At 43.4% G+C, this 22,233-nt stretch overlaps 1 protein-coding gene and 1 pseudogene across 4 annotated transcripts in view; both read left to right on the plus strand.

Annotated features, from left to right (window-relative positions):
- The first annotated feature begins 1,097 nt into the window (after positions 1–1,097).
- CA5B (carbonic anhydrase 5B) overlaps positions 1,098–22,233 on the plus strand; it is a 28,831-nt gene continuing 7,695 nt past the window's right edge. The window contains exons 1-6 of one of the 4 annotated variants that reach the window (XM_016118821.2): positions 1,113–1,194; positions 2,268–2,413; positions 10,003–10,197; positions 15,000–15,197; positions 20,688–20,806; positions 22,052–22,147. In XM_016118821.2, the coding sequence (XP_015974307.1) occupies positions 10,056–10,197; positions 15,000–15,197; positions 20,688–20,806; positions 22,052–22,147 (555 nt within the window). In that variant the 5' untranslated portion in view covers positions 1,113–1,194; positions 2,268–2,413; positions 10,003–10,055. Of the gene's footprint in view, positions 1,195–2,267; positions 2,414–9,649; positions 10,318–14,999; positions 15,198–20,687; positions 20,807–22,051; positions 22,148–22,233 lie in introns of those variants that run through there. The other 3 variants (XM_016118809.2, XM_016118817.2, XM_036226688.1) reach the window with 3 other exon arrangements.
- Positions 21,088–21,206, plus strand: LOC118608417 (annotated as a pseudogene).

Genomic DNA, 22,233 nt, shown 5'->3' on the forward strand with positions numbered 1-22,233 from the left:
AACGCCTATATAAGTGGTTTCCAAAAATATCTGTACTAATAGAATCAAGAAGATCTGTGATTACCAAATTGTTTTCCAATTAATCACTGGCCACATCTAATGGTCTTGTCATTTCTTGCCACATCTAAACCCAGGTTGGGACAATTTCAGACTGTAAGCTCCTTGAGGCTTGTCTTGTCAGGGGAGCATGTAGTCAATAAATATGATTTGAAAGGATGAATCATAAATTTCTGTACAGGAGTAGAAAAGCTGTTTATTACCTCTTCCTATTTTTCTCGTGGACCCAGAGTCGTAAATGGAGAGAGTAAGGCTAGCAGAGTAATCTCTAAGTGCACGCGGGGCTGCAGCCAGAGTTTCAATCTTAAGTGTTCTGTCTCGACAGGCCCTAGACAGCAAGCGCTCACTGGAGAAGGCCTAGGAAAGTTCATCTGGAGAAGTCAGGAAATACAGTTGTTTACTCCACTCATCCGCCTAAGCTTTGAGATTGGCTAAGGGACTAGAAGAAACAGCGGTCCACAATTCAGAATTCAGAGAACGTGAAGATTAGCTTGAAGAAATTTGAGTAAAGTGGACATAAAAACGAATGGGAGGGAACAGGGTTGCATAGCCCGTGCAGTGTCTACGTTTCCCTACTGAACCACAGGCTCTCAGTATATCATCTTGATGTTCGGAAATGGGAAAAAAAAACGAAGAAAGTCATTTTGTAGCTGGCAGTCGGATTTCACCAGACAAAATGACGCCAGCGTTCAGTTCCCGGGCCCTGGAGGGTTTCTCTAGAGCCAAGTTGAGGAGGTTGCCCAAGCGACATCAAATTCCTGCGACCCAGTCCCGCCCCGTAGGCGGGAGGGTAATGGGTTCTGCGGAGCAGGAGGGGCGGAGCCGGAGGGGCGGAGCCGGAGGGGAGCACGGGGGCGTGACCAAGGAGCGGGCCGGGGCGGGGCTGGCGGGCGTGGCCAAGCGAGGAGGGCGTGGCCGTGGCGGAGGCGGTGGACAGCCAGAAGAGCAGTAGCCTAGCCGGGCGGTTAGAACGTGGAGGGGGCGTGACCATGCTTATGAGGCGTGGCCTAGAGGGGAGGGGCATAGCCCGAACGATGGGCCCTGACGAGGGGGCGTGGCAATGATGGTCCAGCTTACAAGCCGCGGTCTCGGCACTGGAGCCATCCGCAAGGCTCGTGCTCTTGGGAAAGCGCTCAGGTAAGAGCTGGGGGCTACAGCGGGGGCTGGCCGCCTCGGGAAGGTCTGGGACCCTCCTCACACACCCCGACCCCGCCGGGTCTCGGAGCTCGGACAGCTAGCTGTTTGCAAATATTGCCGAGGTCCCCGCGGGACGCCCCGAGGGACTGAGGAGGCTGGTAGGGCATCGACATCCGGACATCGACGTCCCACCTCCCACAGCCTTCTTCTGTGAGAGTCACCAACCGTATGGCTGCACTTCCTTTAGGGTTATTTGCACTTGACGGGAAGATAGCTGCCCCTGGGAATGGGGGGTGAGGGGCCGTGAGGGCATTTCCTTAGGAGCGAGTGTTGCTAGGGCTGGTGGGTGTGAATAACTCAAGAAAAGTCCAACCCGGCGTGAAATAGCTGGGAACAGGGGTAAGGGCTACAAATCTGAGATTGCAGTTTCACCAGCCAAGGCGCGGCAAGCTGGGACTGGCTCGGGTCCATATTGCATTTCTTCCCTCCCCTGACTATGCCCAGGGTCTATGCACGGGTCACAGCCACCCCGAAGGCAAGTGATCAGCATCAGCTGTGTCGCCAGGACAAACCTCGGCCTTTTCTATTCAGAAATTCCTCCTAGCCTTTTTGTTTTGTGCCCAGCTCCATCATTGGAGGAGAACCTCTGAAGTACAAAAGTGAGTCTTTGTAGTATTCAGTGTTAATTGCTACTGCCTTGAGGCCGGTGGCAACTCGTTACTATTCAGATAAGTGCCCTCCCCTCCCGTGAATTTTACCGGGAAGGTCTGAGAGGTATCAGAAGTTAATATGTGCACCTTAATTTGGATAGAACTTGTTCTCTCCCAGCCACTGCAAACCACATTGTTTTCTGCTTCCCCTACTGCCTTTACTGATAATTTGGCCATCTTCACTCTGCCATCAAAAGCCTGGCTGGGATATGGAAAGGAGTAGCCCGACTTCTCTGGTGAAGGATGCTGCCCCAGACTCTACCCCTGATCTACCCCTACGCATCCATCAGAATGCTCGCTGTTCTGGGATACGTTGGAAATGGAAAACCTTTCAGCTATCTAGGGCCTTCCTCCTTTACTCAGGTCATCTTTACCTCAGTAGTACCAGACCTGAAATTGACTGGAAGGTCGAGAGCAGCAAGGGCACCAATTCTCTGCGCCTATACACACCGCCCTGGAGCCCGGTGAAAGGCTGTGCAGGCTCGCAGTTGGAACGCAGTAAAGACTGGGTGAGTGAGCTGTGAGCGATTGAATAAACATGAACATTTTGGAACTCTAATGGAAGGAATATAATGCATTTCATCTCATGGGCTGCTGGTAGTTGCAGCACATGAAGCAGTAGCTAGAAATGTATTTTGAAACCTTTGGCAACTCCAGATTAGGAACATACTCTCAGAAGCGGGTGACAAGAGGAAGCTATTTTCTCAGTCAAGACATGGAAACAACCTTCAATTCAGAGAATTGTTAGAGGCTGAAAAAATGGAGGGTCAATCTGGTAAGAATCAAGGAATTTTTTTCAATGTAATCATAACCTTTAGTAGGTCTTTTTTTTTTTTTTGCTATCTCTTGCATATGTATAAATGTCTCTTGCTTAATCAGGCAGTGTTCAAACTATTTGTCATTTGATAAATAGATGATTTTGAATGATCCTTTCAAGGCTTTCAGAATCTTTTTCACACATTTCTAAGTCTGCAAATCAGCAGATAAGGAACGTTTTAGTAAAATCCAAGGATGTACATAAATAGTGATAGCAAAGTCATACAGTACAGAAGGCTTAGCCCTCCTGGGCCACAACCAGCCCATGGTTCTGTAAAAATTAACTAAATGGAGCCGCTTTAAAATGGAGTCAGAGCTGTCATCCCAAAGGAACTGTCTTGAAACTCTTACTCTTCAACCTTTTAGAATGTTAAAATTGGGCAGATGACCTTTGGACTGGACCTAAAGTCGTGTTGTATCCCAAACAACTGTTTGCAAAGCTCATAGTAAAGTAGATATGACTACCTGACTGAAAATGAAAGATGTTCTTTAGAATTAGCATCACTTCGTTAGCTTATCTGCATCCGTAGAAATTCTTCCTTACCTTATTTATGCCCACATAAATTTTTTCAATTCATGTAATTATTCCCCTTTCCTTTCTCATAAAAATCTTGCGTCTTCACCTCCTAATCAGACCACCATTTTGGTTTCTGCCTGATTCAGTGGTTCCTGAATAAGCTATTATTTTGAATCTCAAACACTTGTTGCCTCTCGCTTTGACCTTTTATTTTTAGCTTAACTGTCCCTATCTTTAAGGACAAACTTAAGTAAGGACAGATTTTCTGTGAAATCTGGTAATGTATGGTAGTAGTTCATCTTTATGTATTATGTTCGATAATTAAACATTATTTGTGGTTTCCCAAGCTTGGGTTTTATGAGATCCTGGGTAAGTTTAAATAACCACCTCACAGTAGAACTTGTAACATAACAGAAGGGCTTTAGGCTTGAGTATAAATAACCTCATGTATTGTTACAGGTATTGTAGCCTAGCATTAGCTAAATAGAGTTTCTGTTCTTTGAATTTTCCTGGAAACCTCCTTGCCCCTGACCTTCCATGCTCCGTTCCTTCCTTGATTGCCTTTGGCTGTTCCTCCTCCATCTCTTGGCCTCCACTCCTTCTCTCTCTAGCCTCAGGACCTTTCCTGAGCATCAGAGCTGTATCACCACCTCTCTCCAGACCTTTCCTCTCGACTGTCCCTTGGACCTCAGATCCAACATATAATTAGATGAAGAGTGCCATCTTTCCCTTCCCACCTTCTCCTCGTGCTAGTCCTGTTTCTCCGTTCGGGGGGTCCATCCTCGTTCCATGAGCAGCAGCATCCAGCCGTAAAATCACGAGGCCTTCTTCAGCTTCTTCCCTTTTCTCTTTGACAGTCGAGTGTAAACTCTGTGTCCCCTCTCCCCCCCAATGGCGATGTCTTAAATACAAAGTTCCTCGTCCATCTCTACTGCCACTATCCGGTTCAGTGCTTCATATTCTCCATTTAGATTATTGGAATCTCATTTCGAACTCCACGTGCCCAAATCTGAGCTACCGATTTCCCACCCCAAACCTGTTCCACACATTGTTGTCCTCATCTCAGTTCATGGCAGCTCCGTCCTGCCAGTCGCTCAGGCCAAGAACCTTCCAGTCATCCTTGGCTCCTTTCTTGCACATCTTACGGGTCGTATTTCCAAGACGGAGCCAACACCCAACCATTTCTCACCACCACCCCTGTGACATGCTTGGGTCCAGCTCCTGGATCGTCCCGAAGTGTCTCCTTGCTTCTTTCCATCCCAGTTGATTTCCAAAAGGTCACCCCAAATGACCTTTTAAAGATATAAATCAGATTATGTCCTTCCTCTGCTCCCAAAACTCCATTGTATCCCCATTTTGCTTAGAGCAGTGGCTCCTAATCAGAGACGATCTCCCTTCTCCAAGGGACATCTGCAATGTTTGGAGATGGTTTTGATTGTCACAGTTGGAGGGAGGGTGCCGCTGGTAACTAGTGGGTAGAGACCAGGGATGCTGCTAAACATCCTACAAGGCACAGGACAGCCCCTGAACCAAAGAGTTATCTGGTCCGAAATGTCAGCACTGCTGCGGTTGAGAAACCTGAGTTACAGAAAGAATCCTGACCATTGCCTAGATATCTGCTTGCTCTGGCATCCATTACCTCCCAACCTCATCTCCTACTCTATTTCCTGGTTCCCTCCATTCCTGCCGTTTCGGCCTCCTTACTATCCCTCGAATGTGGGGTACCCTTCCTCCTGATAGCCATGTAACAAATTCCTTTACCTTCCTCAATTCTTTGCTCAGATTTCACCTTCTCAATAAGTCCTCCCCCAAACAATTTACTTAAAAATTCAACACCCCATTCCCAGTGGCACTTCAAATTCATCGTTTCCTGCTCTACTTTTCGCTGAACATATTTTAAGTTAATTGTCTCTTATGACTGACGTATGTATTAAATTGTTGTTTATTGTCTGTCTCCTCCTACCAGGACGAAAGTTCCACAAGAGTAGAGACTTTGTTTTGTTCTCCCCAATGAACCTGGAATAGTATCTGGCATTTAATAGATGTCTAATTGACATCTTGGTAAATGAAAAAAGAGAAGAGTGATGGATTGACTGTAGAACGGTTGAAAGAATCACCTTGTCACAAACCGCCCTGGCTCTACCCTTTGCCCATGCTCATCCATCCTGTGCTGTGCTGATGGAGTCATCAGAAACCATCAGTGCTTCCTCTTATACACATCAATAATATCCAAGAGCCTTCCATCCTCTTGGAAATTAGCATTCTCTGAATTAATCTTAAATCCCCGTCCAGCCTCGCTTTCCACTGCATCCCCTGGATATCTGCTTCACCAACACCTTAACAGTTATTCATAGCAGACTTGGGATTATGAGAAATTCAAATGCACTTGGCTCCATTACAAAAAAACAGGATTTTTTTTTTTTTTTTGGTCTAAAAACACAAGGTTATCTTCAGAGTCAGTGTCCTCTGCAGTGAGATCAGCAGCATTCCTGGGAGACAAATAGAGAGGTTCAGACTTCCAATAGAGGTTCAGACTTCCAGACCACTATTGGGTGGGCTTTGTGGAGGAGGATGACCCAGAGTTGACATTAGGCCGTCTGGAGCTCTTGTGTCCCCCTGGCCCTAGAGAGCCAGTCTAGAAGTGGGCAAGGGGCACTTCTGGGTCAGGTGTCATCAGCCTCCAGGTGTGCAGATAGCACGACTATCTATCAGAGCACAGAGCATGGCCGTGGCCCAGCTGGCCCAGCTGGCCAGCTCCAGCTCAGCCTTACCTCGGGGCTCCGGAACTAGATGCTTTCAGGCTTCACATGGCGCCTTGTGCAGGGCCACGGGCATGCGCACTCGTGTACAACTCCCTCGGTGGCCAGGCATATTGGCCTTGTTTTATAACAACCTTCTCTTTGGAAGACAAACCAGCAAGTCTCTTCTGTTGAGTATACGGTGTACTTGGCATTGCATTCCTGGAAATTACTGAGTCTTCTATTTAAATCTAGATTGTAAGCCAGAAAGGAGTCCTTTTCCACATGTTTGTCTTCCTGTCCTGAAACTAGGGCCGATTACCAAATTAACCCAAAGTTCTGCCTATTTCAACCTCAATTGTCCTTTCTGACCTCAGCTTCTAAGCACTCCTGTCCCCCTAAATGTCCTCATCATTGCTGACATTATCCCTTTCCATCTCTCAGCCTTTGCCCTTCTTGTTGAAATTGTCTCTCCTGTGACACATGGTTCAGATGTCACATCCTCCCGCAATTTAGAGCCTCTGTCCTATGTTCTCACTGAATTAAGTCTGGGCTATCTTTACATCTGGCTTTGATTAAGAAGTATTTGTTTAATTATGCTAAGAGAAATAAACCAGACTTGGAGGGAAAATATTAATGTGATTCCATTTACATGAAGTATGTAGAATAAGCAAATGCATAGAGACAGAAAGTAGAATGGAAGGTCCTGGGCTTTGGGGCCTCAGGAGGGATGGGGAGTTATTATTTAATGGGCGGAATTTACATAGAGGATGCTGAAAAAGCTTGGAGTATAGATTCTGGTGACGGGTACACAGCATTATGAATGTATTCAATGCCACTAAATTATACACTTCGAAAAGGTAAAAATGATAAATATTTTGTATGTTTCACCACAACATAAAAAAAGTAACTAAAAAAACAGAAGTTCTTTGTTTAAATAATTTTTCCTTGTAGGTTGCAAGCTTCTGGAAATGGAAGGGAAAATAAGACTTTTTCATCTTTACCCAGGACAGTGCTTTGCATGAGATAGTAGCTCATTATTGTTTAATTCAGGAATAGAAGTCAACAGAAAGAAGAACAGAATTAAGGAACATTTTGACATACCTGCTCCCTGCAGAAATGTATATATACAAACACGAATAAAACTACTATGAACAAAAGTGATTTTAACTTGGTTTGAGAATTTCCGACCCTTTTGGCAGTGAAGACATACTTTGGATGTCAGTAGCCTAAAAACCCCACGTGGAGAGTTAGGCTCACAGGCGAGGAGCCTCCGTGGGGCTCACAGGCTTCCTACCAGTCCCCTTTCACGTGGTGACAAGCATCTCCACTCCCTAAGGTCAGTGAGTTCATTGGCAAAGCGATGTGGACAACAGAGCACATGGCAGCAGGCTGAAAGGTTGGCTCCTTGTCACACCCCATTTTGCAATATTTGCCCGGGCACATGGCTTGTTAATAGCTGATTATGAAGAGTCCTGCCTGGAGCCCTCAGTCGTTCCTTTCAGGGTAGTAGGAGGAAGTAGCTCTGCTTCCTGCTTTCACTGGACACACCTCAGGTGTGATTTCTCTCTCCTTTTCCTAGGGTCTAGGCTTCCATCCAGCTCCTCTGGCGGGATCAAGGGCAGTAGTACAGGAAAGAAGAGCTAGTTCACAGCCAGTTAATAGCAGTGAAGTAGAAATGAGGAGAGGGCGAAATCGGAATGTGGGCCCCCTTTCTCTGCATCGCTGGGGAGCCTAGTGTGCTTTCTCTGTATCTTATACTCTTCCTGGAAAGATGGTATGAATGATAAAGTTCAAGTCTATAAGCGACATGTGTCTTTAGTAAGTACCCTCTCAATTTCTCTTTTTGCATCTATTGGCACCTGCCCGCCCCCCGCATTGCCAAACTGTGGCCTCTGATAGGCAGGAGGTGGAATTTCAGGAGGCACTAACACCTGCCGAGAACTGGATTGATGTGTTTCCTTTCCCATAAGATGCATATTTTACTATTCGGATAACATAAAATCAACCATTTTAAAGCGTATAATTCAGGAACATTCATTACATTCACAGCGAACTACCTCTATCTAGTTCCAAAACAATTACATCACCCCACAAGAAAACCCATTAATCAATTGTACCCATTAATCAATTACTGTCCATCCCCCTCCAACCCCTGGCAACCGCTAAATTGGTTGCTGTCTCTAGATTTCTCATTTCTAAGTATTTCCTTAAGAATGGAATCATACCACATATGACCTCGTATGTCTGGCTTCTTTCACTCAGCATCGTTTTCTAGGTTCATCCACATTGTAGCATGGATCAGGGCTTCCTTTTTGTGACCTTGTTCATCTTTGCATCCAGCACCCAACGCAGGGCCTGGAGCAAAGGAAATGACAATAAATATTGAAATGAAAATTAATTCCTGGCAGATTTTTCATCTCTGTGAGACGAGGTGAGGTTCATATTTTGGTATGTGTCTCTTTCGGATCAGGCAGAACTTCACGGGTCCTTCAGATCCTATAGGTGGGGGTGTGAGAGCTTCCTGTTAGAGTACAAGGATTTAAAAGTGTAAATAATTTAAAAGCATAAATAACCCTCCAAATGGGCGATGGTGGCGTGTGGATGAAGGAAAAAACCTTAATAATGTTTAAGAACATACTGGCAGTCACTTCGCAGTTCTCAGTTTTGAAATTAGGATCAAGGTCTTTTCCATCATCAGGGAACCCTACTCAGATCATCAAGCAGCCATCATGTGCCAGGTACTGTGCCCCTAAAAGATATAGCCGTGATGGAGACAGACACGGTCCCCACCACCATGGGGCTTCGATTCTGGGAAGATAGAGTCACAAGTTACCTCCTTGATGAGCTAACTAATTCAACTGTGATGAGCACTGTGACCAAGAAGGAGAGGGCACTGGGCTCACCAAGAAGAGAGGGCACGGTCAACGGAGGCTTTTAGGAAGTGACGTTTCATGTGATTGTCACATGATGTATAGAATTAACCAGGCACTGAGGGAGGAAGGGTGGTCCAGGAAAGGCATAAACCCTGAGGACTAAGGCACTCAGCCATGCAGCTAAACCATACTCATGGCTGCTCACATGGTGTCCTGAATGGCTGTCCAGATGTGGTGACTCTAAACACCTTGGAATCTATTATGGAGTGAATGTAATCAAAATAAAAAAGGTGTGTGTGTGTGTGTGCGCGTGTGCGTGTGTGTGTGTTTTCATCTAACCTTGTATGCTTACCTGTATGAGGAAAGAAGTTTTCAGGAAAAGCGGATGAAGCCGTATTGGGGGGTAGGGGTGGGGAAGAAGCGTTCAGAGTTAGTATCGTTGTGATTTCAGAACCCTGTGGTAGGCGCCTTGGAAAGCACCGTCTTCTGAGATGAACACGTGAAGGGCGGGGGTCTCAGTGCGGTCATAAATGGATATTCAAATTGAATCTACTTGTAAATTAGTTCAGGATTAACCTCCATTTTCCCCATAATCGAGGTAAATTGTGTCACACCTAACACTGGCAGAGACACAGATTAGATTTAAGCTTAGATTTCAAAACCGCCCATGACTATTTTGGCAGGATGTATCTTGGGTTTTTTTTTTTTTTTTTTTTTTCTTAAGCCATCCACATGCAGCCTGATTTTTTTATTCAGGCTGTCGAGAAGAAGTTTTAACCTTTGGTTGCTTTTCTCCTATGAATACCATGCTGGACCATTTGGCTTTCGTGGAGTGAATATCTTTTTAATTTTAAGAAGCTGTATCATAAACAGTCTTTTTCCTTCTATGTTTAAAGAGGATCGTTTCTCTGGACCTCTAATATTTGCAAACCCCAAAGGAAAGGCTGAGCACTTGAGTCAGTCATCCGGACCCTGCCATGAGGAGACCACTGAGTTCGAGGCACTAGAGTGGATAAACTACAGGCTCTCGTTTATATCCACCCCTCGCCACGGTGTGGACTAACAGTCCGAATGTTTCGTCTTAGAGGTTGCCACACGATCGTCGGTTTCTACTGTTGACAGCTGTTCCTCCTCTGTCCTCCTGCCTCTAGGTTATTAGGTTCCTGCAAGTTCTTTGGGAACTGATCAAGACTTCAAGCCAAAGATGGCGGTGATGAATAGCCTGAGAGCCATCTTTCAAGCCTCTCCATGCAGATTGCTGTGGAGAAGGTTCCAGATTCCGAGGCCCATGCCAGCGAGGCCCTGCAGCCTCTACACCTGCACTTACAAAACCCGGAACCGAACCCGTGAGTCCACTGCTGCCCTAAGGAGAGCAGGAGGCTTGCTTCATAAGAATGCCGCGTGTTGAGGATTTGTAGATAGGATGTCAGTGGCATTCCAGAGTGGGTTTGCATGCCTTAAGAACGGTGAGAATTAACTACTTGTTCTCTCTTTGTCCTCTGAAATAAATGTGGAAAGTTCTTTCTCCCCAGCTTTAGTGAGACGTAATTGCGATATTACGTTGTGTGAGTCTAAGGTATACCACGTGACGATCGGATACACGTATAGATTGCAAAATGATTACCATAGTAAGGTTTGGAAAGTTCTTGACGGGTTTTAACATGTTAAAATGATGTCATGCAAAAGTGGGACAAGGGAGACAACCGAGTTGCAAATACTTGGGAACCTATTCTTTATTGTTTCTTATGAGCAATTGTCTTTTTACTAAAATTCATGCACAGGCTGTGAATTATTTCTATGACTCTTAACGTTCTGGAAGTTGCATATTAATGTTTATGAGCCGTCCAGAACAGTAGCTTCACACTCTGGAACATGCTTTCCCGAGCGAACGAATAGCAGTTCCTCCTGGCTGACCAGCTCACCAAGTGTGTATTCTGCTGTAAACACTGCAGATCGAGTGGTCTTCCCTGCAGCCTGTCTCATCTCGTGCCCTCCAGAAATGAGTCACCATCCACATCTCTGCGGGGCAGGGATTCTCCAGTGCGGCACTACTGACATGGGCGGAGGGGAGGTTGTCCTGCGCACGTAGGAAGTGGGAAGGCATCCCTCAGAGTCTCGACATTCCTGAATGTCCCGAGGGACAAAATAAACCTGGTAGAGACCCACTGGGGCGATAAGAGAGGATAATGTGTGTGTTGGTGGAGAGATGGATTTAATGAAATGGTGAAGGATATTTTATGTATTTTCCACTTTTCCTCATGAATTGACTCGGACTTTTCCAATGTTAGCTTCTTTCAGAAATCTCGGTTCTTAAACGTTTCCTCTGTGGTTTATTCTCTTCGACTCTATGTGCACAGAAAAGGAATTCCTCAGTAATGCTCACCTAGCTAAACGCACTGCCTTGAAACTGCTTCACGAATACATTTTGATTGAGAGTTTATTTTGTTTCCTCCAACGCTGACTGTGTCCTCTTTGAAATGAGCTGGCCGGAGTCATAATACATTTCTGGTTGCCGGGTGTGGCTTCCTCCCAGCTGGCCCACATCCTACCCAGACTAGCTTGGTCTCAACACTGGCACTTTGCGGTCCAAGGCTTCAAGTGGAAAAAAAAATAGTCATATTTACCTAGTTAGTAAAGTTGTACTTTTTTTATCAGAAAGTGGAAAGTTATAGTTCTAAAATGCGACATGCTCCTGTCTTTAGGATAGTTTTGTTTCTTTCATGCTGGCAGGAACAAAAATGAGTGGTGGCTGAGGGATGTGGGGGCTTCCCTTGATTAATGCCCACATCAGGTGCTCTTGTTTGTCAGTTACTAAGAAAAACAGGTGACAGTCACCATTTGATTTTGTCTGGGGCCTGGTACACCATCCCTCCCTGTTTTCTGGTCTCTGCCGCCCTGGGCACTGAGCACGTCCTGTTCTGCTATCCTGGTGTAAAAACAGTGCTCACTATGTCCAGGAGCTCGGTACCCCAGCAGAAGGCCCCGTGTGCACTTGTGACCAAGAATGACCCAGGAGTGTTGAGGGTTACAGAAGATCACTGGGGTGTCTTGTGGTCCTGGGCTTGTTTTATCCATCATCATCTTTATCATCATCATCATCATGGTCTCAGCGGCTCCCTCAGGTGTTTGTCTGACAGGTTTTAGGATTGGGCGAAGCAGAATAAGTTGCACAGAAAGGAGGAGGATCTGGCAAATTCAGGAAGCAGCATTTTGCTGGAGCCCTGTGCTCCCTGCTGGTCCTTCAGTCCCCACCCTCCCCCCAAGTGATCACTGGCTGTCAACTCAAATTGCTGTTTGCTGTTAAGTCAAGTAGTAGGCCGTAAATGTTGGCAGTCCTAAGCGTGGGACTGGTAATAAGACAAAATAGAGAAAAGCCTTGTGCCTACTGCCCAAGAGCAAAATAAAATCAACCTCACTTGTGTATCATCTAGTGAAATTTAGCCTAATGTTCACATTAGGAAAAAATTACACATGAGATCGTAGACCATGACAAAATAAATTTATTAATGTTAATTCTTTTATAAAATTAATTAGTTTTTTATGGTGACATTGGTTAACGAAATCCAATAAGTTCCAGCTGCGCACTTTAACAGTAAGGCATATATATATTTACTCTGTGTGTTCACCTCCCATAGTTAGATTTCTTTCTGTCTCCACATATTTGACCCCCTTTAACCCTACTACCTCCCCACTCCCCGCAAAATCTACTGGTTTTTGACAAAAACTAAAGTTATTTTTAAGAGTGAAGTTGTTTCGATCGAAGAATGAAGTTGTTTTATAAGTAAAGTTGTTTTGATATAAGAGCGACGTAACCCGTGTCAGGATGGCATATCATCTGTTCTCATTGACAAGCGCTCAGTAGCTCAGCTGCTGAGGGACACCATGGCAGCTTATCCATAAAAGCGCATGAAGAAACAACTGTGGCACGGGGACATTTAGACTATAAGTTCCCAGAGTTTGTGAGGACTGTCTGAGAGTGTTTGGTCTGGGCAAGATGGCGACTTGGGCCATCTCAGGGAGTTACTCAGTCTTCCTGGTCTCTCCCATGTAAACAGGAGGTATCCATATTATTAAACTTCTGTTTTTCTTTGTTTAGTCTGTCTTTTATTATAAAGGAGGTTAGCCAAGAATTCAGGAGAGTAGAGGGAAAGTTATTTGTCTTCCCCCCCTCCCCCACATCTAACGTGTAATTAATTATTTGCCTTCTGCTCTGCAAGCCAGAACTGAGTGGCTTTCAATCACTTGTGGATTGATTGAAGGCGACAAAGACCATCACTGGGAAGCTTTCACTCTCCTTTTAATCTTTATTTCGTATTACCCTACTGACCACATTAACTTTTCTCTAAAAATCTTTCAGGTTTATCTTTTCCTGGCCTTGCCCACAACCACCAGCCCATTTCTGGCCTCTGCTCCGTCTTCCCAAACTCCGGTCTTGACGTTTACTCCAGCCATTCTTACCTTTCCTTCTACTGAACTCACACTGCATTCACTCTCACCCCATTTAGCACCCGACCACGCCTCATGTAATGTGTATTTGCTTTATCTGCTCAAAGGGCCTGTGTCAACTCCAGGTCTTTAGGACCTGAGTCCTATACTTTTTCTACAGGCCCAGGCTGAACTTGGTACCAGGCACAGAGGAGGCGCTTAATGCTTATTTTACTGATAAGGAAAACAAAACTAGTTGATAGGCAGGTTTACCCCAGACATCTGTGATCACATGATCACATCTGCCTATTTCTCCCTCATTTCTTAAAATCTTTAGCAATGCTAATATTCTACCCAGGCTTTGCACACTGCTGTCTAGTCCTCAAAGCTCACATAAGAAGTGAACTAACTCAGCATGTGTATTTATACGGGATCATATAATGCCTCCAATGGGTTTCATCTCCTTCTGGTTCTCATTGTTCTGACATCTCTGCTGTGATTCTAGAAGTGTTTGGGTCTCTCCTTAAGGGCTTAAGTGTCTCTACGTCCTCCATTTTCCTCTTCTTCATGGTATGACAGTGGAAAAATAAACAGAAGTTTAATAACACAGATACCTCCTGGGTACATAGTAGAGACCCAAAAAACTGAGCAACTCCCTGGAATGGCCCAAACCACCACCTTCAACACCATCTTCAGCTAAAGACAAAAGATGTTGGGGAAGGAGAGTCAGTTATGGGGAGGTTATCAAGAAAAGCACAGTAAACAAGGGGATGATTGTTATGCAGATCAAAGTCACCTTCTCCATCTATGAGACTTGGTCATCCTCTTCCTGGTGGGAGACACCTTCACAAATGGAGATTTCCATTATATATGTAAATGTCTTAAGGAAAGGTAACTTCTCAATTTTCAGAGCCTCTCAGGTGTCGGCCATTTCTTAAAAATAATCAGGCTAAAATAATCTTTATGCCAAAGAGATTTGGGGGCAGTCCACCTTGCTTCCCATCAACAGGGTCCCCAAGCCCTGAACATCTTACTTATATATCTCGAACTAGAAGAAATTATTCCTTTTCTTCCCAGACTCATCAGTATGTTTCTTAATTTTTCCAAAACCCTAGAGTGTGCCCCCATCTCAACTGGAAGCCTATAATATTACATTGTGTGTAAGGAATCCAGAAATCTTCAAAATAGGAAGCTAAATTATAGGATGCATGCTATGCAAGCCTTTATTTCTACTAGCCGCACAACTAAAACCTTAATGCTTGGTTGAATGTTCACTTTTCAAAAATTCTTCCTCCTCTTCCCCCATTTCCTTTGTTGAAAATAAGTCCGTTATTGAAAATTGCATTAATTTCTCTCTGTGTTTAAAACTACTTTGGCAGGTGGGGCCCAAGAAATTATCAATAAAGAAAATTCATTTGAGAAGACCCATGTTCTCATGATGCTAATCTCACAGGACTGGGTCGCACTTGGTTTAGGCGAAATTAGAAAGTTGACTGAGAGGCTTTAGTTTAACAAGACAGCAGAGGCTGCTCCTCTGCTAGGGGCTCTCTGACCTGTGTGTCCATGTCCTCTGCTTTCATCAGGCCATGAAGCTCCTAAGTGGCTAAGTTCTGAGACTTCTAGTCATCATTAGTGTCCAGAGGCTTTCTCCAAATGGAACAGCCTGGTGTGTGATCCTGGATAGGACACATTCTGATGGCAGGCCTGATGTGCTTTCTCCTAGTGCACCCACTTTGGGAGAGCATGGACATGGTCCCGAGGGGCGAGCGCCAATCACCCATCAACATCCGGTGGAGGGACAGTGTCTTCGATCCTGACTTAAAACCGCTCATCATCTCTTACGACCCGACCACCTGCCTCCACGTCTGGAATAACGGGTATTCTTTCCTCGTGGAATTTGAAGATTCTACAGATAAATCAGGTGAGAACCAAACTGGTGGGCTCATCTGAGTTAAGGGTACACTGTTGTGTTGGCAAAGGCTACATCACGCTGCCCTCTATGGCAGCGCGGACCTCTTTCGTTAGCAATAACAGGACTCATTGGACTTACTTTTTCAATGCATGAAAAAAATCCCTTCTAGTTTTTAGGCACATTTTCTCCTACTAGTATAGAGTACTTTTTCTTAATAAATATGCCTGTTTCTAAGTATAGATTCATAATTGATATAGAAATAAGGTGTGAAATCAATGAAAGCTTTGTCCAAAATTTCTTTTGTATGTGTTTATGAATATAAAGTGATTTTCCCCGCTCAATAAGTTTGCAAGACACTTTAACATAAAGTAGTGATACTGTTTAATCAGATTTAATTGATCAGATTTTAATACCTTCGAAATGGGGCAAAAAGAATATTCATGTTTGCATGAGGTTACAGTCTTAACTAGTTAAGAATGGTTCCATGTCAGAAAATGGAAACTTGTATTCTGTTAATTTTGTTAATTAAACAATGATACCTCATTTAAAAAGTAACACAATTTTAAAAACATTTTAAAATCAAAACATTATATTGCTTTTGCATCTTCCTTTTTTTTTTTCAGCCTACCTAGACATGAACTAATCTGAATGATTTAAAGCTTACCCAAAGCTTTTAGTGTGTATCGAAAACAGAATGTGATTAATTCTATGCAGGTTTTCTTTTCGTTTTTCCATTTTTCAAACCACATTTAATGGTATCAAATAGTCCTAATTAGTCTGAAGTCATTATTATTTGAAATAGTGTATCTTAAGGCTTAAGGAGGGGTTATCAACCAGTGGCAATTTTGACACCTCTTCCTTCCCAGGGACTGGGGACACTTGGCAACTTCTGCAGGTATTTTATGTTGTCACAACCGGAGGGTGATAGCACTTGACCAACGTCTAGTGAGTCAAGGTGGGGAATGTTGCTAAAGACCCGACAATAGACAGGACAGGGTTCATGAACAATTATCCGGCCTTAAATATCAATAAAGCCGAGATTGAGAAACCTTGAGCTAAAGAAAATGAACTTCCTCTAATGAATATAAGGAAGTGAGCTCGTGAAAGTGTTCGTGAATGAACTTAACGCAGAAGTGGAAGTGTTCACTCCTGTGTTTATCCTGGCTCTAGGGTTCTCAACTGTGTCTTGGTTTTCTTTGCATCTCCCTAGTGATACCCAGATACTTAGACATGGCCCTCTGGCCCAACTGCGAACAGACTGGTCCTCTGCTGGCGTTCATCTCTCTCTGGTTCTCTTCTCTCTGACAAGCATCTCTGCTGTGATTCAGGAAGTATTCGGGTCTGACCTTAAGGGTTTAGATGTCTTTATGTTATCTCCCATTTTCTTCTTTCTCTTCCATGGTATCACACGACCCCAAAACCCTGAACATCTTATTTACATTTCTCGAACTAAGAAGAAATTACTCCTTTTTCTCTAGATTTATCAGTATCTTTCTTAATTTTTCCAAAACCCTAGAGCGTGTCCCCACCTCAACTGGAAGCCTGTAATACTACATTTTGTATAAGGATTTCAGAAATCTTGAAAATGGCATGCTGAAGTTCTGTGTTCCACGTGACTGTCTTGCATGTAGCAAACTCTGCTTGTCTCCCATAGAGCTCTACTGTTACTCCTGCCAGAACTAGACTAGTGGGCAGACCCAATCTGGAGAACGCCAGCTCTCATACGTTCACCCTGGATGCACAGCAGCCCTCTCAATTAATTAGTCTCAATCTCAGCTGGGTCTTTGGCAGCCTTCTTTCTTCTCTTCCGAGGGTCCTAAAGGGTGGTCAGTCTTCTAATGATCTTGACAGTCTAGGGACCATTGCCAATATATTATTGCTTCATCAAGTTAGAAATCTTAGAAAGTTGTTTAATGGGTTTCTTAATCGAGTGAGTTAATCCCAAGATCATTCAAGGCAAATAGCTTTTTATTTTATTTTTTAGTCATGTTTTCTTTTTTGAACAATAGATACAAGAATTTTTATCCATCCATTTGCATGGGCAATCTCATATGGAAAACAGATAACCAACATTTTCCTTATAATAGCTCTTTAGATATCCCCAAACACAACTAATTAAATCATTCTTTGATCTTAACCTTCCGTAGGAGAGTCGGGCACACTCCTTTTATAAAATATGCAAGAAAAATTGTAGAGAGGTTGCTGATTCTCCACTTGTTTTGCCAGGAAGGACCAAAATAGATAACCCCTTTTCATTACGATTTAACGATTACTTTCTTTAAGATACCATTAATCTTTAACGAGTACCTAACTCTCTTTCTCTTTCTACATTTCAGTGACTGCCTCCTATCTCCTGCTTATTCTTCACTTCTATTTCTCCGTGCTGTTACAAAATAATCGATAGCATTCAAAGACGAAGAAAGAATGAACATAAAAAATAAAGAAAAAGGAAAAGGAAGCAATGCCACCCTAGAAAGGAAGAAAGGCAAGAAACAACTCTAATCCTAGAAAAGAATCTAATACATATCAATGTCTATAAATTTCCCCCCAAAATAAAAGAAGTAGGAAGTGTGGCTATAGCGCGCTTTGCAAAGAACCAAGGATAAAGTGTAAACTAAAGGAAAGGATCTGGGGAATGTATGTGACGAAATCAAAATATACCAAAGCTTATGGGATATAGCAAAAGTGGCGCTCAGAGGGGAATTTATAGATGAAAATACCTATATTGGAGAAGAAGACATTTCTCAAATCAATAACCTAGCCTTTTACCTTAAAGGAGAAAGAGAGGAACAAACTAAACCCAAAGCAAACAGAAGGTCATGATCAAGAGCAGAAATTAATGAAGTCAAAAGTTGGTTCTTTGGGAAAGATCCACAAAATTGACAGGCCTTTAGCTAGGTAGACCAAGGAACAAAAGTGAGAGGAGACCCAAACTACTTAAATCAGGGATGATAGAGGGGACATCATAACCAGCCTTACAGAAATTAAAAGGATAATAAGAGAAGATATGTGAGCATCTCATACCATTGGTCTCTGCTGGGTATTTTTTTTATTTGACTCTCCTGAATAGGACACAGCTGTTGATTTTAATACGCGCATGTGACGGATGCAAAATATTGTGGGGAAGGGTGCTGAACTGTGCCTGAGCTGAGTCCCATGGATGATCCCTGAAAATTATCACCTCCTCTAAAATTTGTCTCCTAAACAATGTTACCGGGCATTAAAGAGAAGGAGAGGAGTCCCATTGATCTCCTGAGAATGCTTCCTGCTCGATCTGGCTTCACTTACCTTAACTTTCAGAGGGCATCAACAATGAACTTACTAAGAATGCTTTCACAAACACTTTAAATTCTTCTTCACTTTTTTTGGTCTTACGTCCACTTTTTTTGGAAGAAACAACATAATGCTTTTTAGTAAATTTACGGAGTGGCGCAACTATCAGTACGATCCAATTTTAGGGCATTTCCATCTCCCCAAAAGGCTTCATGCCCATTCCTGCATTTACTTTTATTCGTATGGGACCTGTGTGTGACCTTTCCCATCACTATCTGTTTCTCTGCTAGCTCCCTCACCTTGACGTTAAAAGCAAAAGAAGGGAGAGAATACTGCAGAGACTGCTTCCCGTAAGCCTGACACTATCCTAGGTGTTTTATATTATCCAATTGTTTACAAGTTTAATCCTGTCTCATGTTAGAGTACAGAGAGAACAAAATATCAACAACTTCAAATAAGTATGTAATTATTTGATATTTCTTACGACTGACCGCTCCGCTAATTCACTATCTTCTGTCTCGCTTCTCTGCCCTGTTTCTTGCTAATTACCTGCCCCTCTCATTCACACATCTGCGCCACCTGACTAACAAAGCCAACAGACACTTCACAGTCTATTTCTTTAGTGACTCATTTCATTAAGGATCTCCTAAGTGCCAGGCACTGTGCCAGGTGCTCAGAAAAGAAAAAGGAAGAAGGGATGGTCCTGCCTTTAAGAGGCTCACGGTGTGCTGGAGAGACAGACCCTTAAATAGATGAGATGATGCTAATGTGGATCGCCTGACGCTGGGAGAAAAGTGTGCCCGCGGGGTCTGGTGGGAGAAGGCTTCCCGGTGGAGGTGACACCTGGGCCGTCCATGCAGAGGTGAGCGTGTGAGGTAGTGTGGTGCTTGTATTAGGTGTTACCGTGTGTGAAGTGAAGAAGGAAGCAGCAGACAAGGAAATCCTGATGTTGGCGGGAGCCGATTCGTGGGGAGTTCTGCGGCCTGCGCTGAGGGGTGGGAAATCTGGGTGCAGCTTAGCTGGGTCTGTCACTGGGCTGTGATCAAGGTGTCAACTACGGATGGGTCTCATTTCAAGGCTTCTCTGGCAAAGAATCCTCTTTCAAACTCACTCAAGTGGCTGTTGGAGACATTTTATTTTTATATCAGTCCCATCCTATGAATTTAGTGAATCGTGTGCTATTCTCTACACCTCCTCTGTCCCCCGAAGAAAAGTGGTCATCGGTGACTTCACTCACCTCTTAAAAAACTCCTTCCTTTTAAAGAGGAAGTTAGGTAAATTATTTTCAAAAGCAGACAAGCAGACCATTGCATGACATATCCGGTGTTCTTGGTCGTTGGGATCACTGTACTGTCGCTTGGTACATAAAATTCCACGAATGATGCACTAAACTCTAAAAGTCATTAAGATAGATGAGGCGGATGGCTTTCATGTTATATTTGTTGAACCACAGACAGACATTACAGGGTCAGATTAGATGGAAGAAATGAGGAACTAATATGCTTTAGGGAATTCAAGCAAAAAAATAAAATGAAAACACCAAAAAACCAGCACCACCCAAACCCTCAGGAAAAGTCACTTAAAAAACTTGTATCTGACTCTTTTGCCCATACTATAATGTATTGATTTCATTAGTTCTAGAAAACTTGAGTCTAAACAAAAGGTATGTATTATCCATCATAGTGAAGCCAGTGGCGAAGTGTGTGGATAACTCACATCGTTTACTCTGTTCAAAAAGAGATGAGTAATAATTTTTCACTTGTAAATTTTCTACTCCATCTCAATGGAAACAAAACACTAGTATCTTCAGAAATTGCAGAGCAAAGTATCAGTGCATAAACAAGAAAGAGAATATCTTTCGTTCCCATATTTCAGTTTAATGATATTGGATTAGATGATGTGTTGAGAGAAATTTGCATTTTACTGTACCCACAAAAATACCTGAGCACAGTAAATATAGAATATAAAAACAAGTCAAAAATTGCCCTTTAACAATTGCATGTAGCTTGGAGTGTAGTTAGGTCTCAGTGTCATTCAAAGTGCAGGTTCTCCCCTTACACGTGTATTAAGTGTGTGGAAATCAAGTTTATAAACACTTGTATATGATAGAGTGTGCTCCATCTAAGACAGTTCATATAGAAGGTCCGCCCACAGATTTAACCTTTTCCCTCCAATCATCCACGGCGTGAAAACCTGTCCTCTAAATTGTTGGATATGCCGTTTCAGTGATCACAGGAGGACCCCTAGAACATAACTACCGACTGAAGCAGTTTCATTTTCACTGGGGGGCCATGGATGCCTGGGGCTCTGAGCATACTGTGGACAGCAAATGTTACCCAGCAGAGGTATGTTGAGAAGCTTGGGAACAGTGACAACTGTGGAGGAGTAGGGAGAGTTCTGAGTTTCTGGTTTTAAGAAATTGTCAGAAAGAATCAGGTGATTCCTAGAAATCTAAATAGTTCTCTTGAGGGCATATTAGGTTATTTCCAGTTATTACATGTAAAATGATAACTGCCCTCGTCTCAAATAATATAGCAGAAATGAACCTTAGGATTCCTAAATAGGATGTTTTTTTTCAGAATTCTAGGCTAGGCTCAAATCATAGCTTACAGTAAAAACCTGGGCAGTCTACAGCCAGGCCACCCTGAATGTGCCCAATCCTGTCTGATCTCAGAAGCTAAGCAGGGTCGGGCCTGGTTAGTACTTGGATAGGAGACCACCTAGGAAGACCAGGTGTTGTAGGTGTTAAAAAAAAAACAAACAAAAAACCCAGGCAACAATGCAGGACCACCAGGTCCAGTTAATTAAAGTGACAGATGACGGGAACCTAAAGGAAGACCATGACAATCGAAATAGAGAAAAAGAGCAAGGTTGGCAAGTGTTTCTGAAATAAAAGCAACAGGACGTGAGGCTGGGTCATCTTGGGGAGGGGGCCAAGGGGGAGGGGGAGGTGGTAGGGAGGCCAGGCAAGGCGAGGCGAGGCAACCATGACCGTGAGGGTCTCATTTAGGAAGCTGGTGATGATTCATTCATGAATGATGGATGAGGAATGATTTGTAGGGAAATATAAGGAGCACGTAAGCAAATTGAATTTTTTCTTACAACTTTCCCCCTAATTTACTTTTAAATGTTACCTTAAAAAGGAAGATATTTTAAGTGGTTCTCCCTTAAAGAAATGTGTCTTCAATTCCTGCCTAATTCCCATAGGGAGAATTTATTTCTCTCAAGATAAACATCTCTTCTTTAGATGCAAGTGGATTTGAGATATGAGTGTTTCATGCAAATCAAGATGGGAATGGACAAATGGTGCTTCCTCACTGAAATGTTACTTACTTTACTATATATATATTCTATTTTTCTCCTAGAATAAATCACTCTATTCCAAAGTAGTAATAATTGCTGTTACTGTATACGCTTCTGCTCGTTCTTTGTTTCTATTTCATTTTACAGCAGATTGCTGTATGCTTTTCCTAGTGGCTTTATTTTGGGTGAGGAAACATGTTAAAATATATGTTAAATAAGGCTGTCCGTTTGTTTTGGAGCGATCCTATGTGGTCACGTGTCAAAGCATCTTTTCATGGTGTTTTCAGTTGCACTTGGTGCATTGGAATGCAGTGAAATTTCAAACCTTCGAGGATGCAGCGCTGGAAGAAAATGGTTTGGCTGTGATAGGAGTATTTTTAAAGGTAAAAATGTCTTGCCAGCTTTAAGTGATGTGTATACAGTCTTCCAGGATGAAAAGGTACAACGCTACAGTGTTAAGTTCTATGAA

This window comes from Rousettus aegyptiacus, unplaced genomic scaffold (assembly GCF_014176215.1).
Source record: "Rousettus aegyptiacus isolate mRouAeg1 unplaced genomic scaffold, mRouAeg1.p scaffold_m13_p_9, whole genome shotgun sequence".
In the NCBI taxonomy this organism is placed as follows: Eukaryota; Metazoa; Chordata; class Mammalia; order Chiroptera; family Pteropodidae; genus Rousettus; species Rousettus aegyptiacus.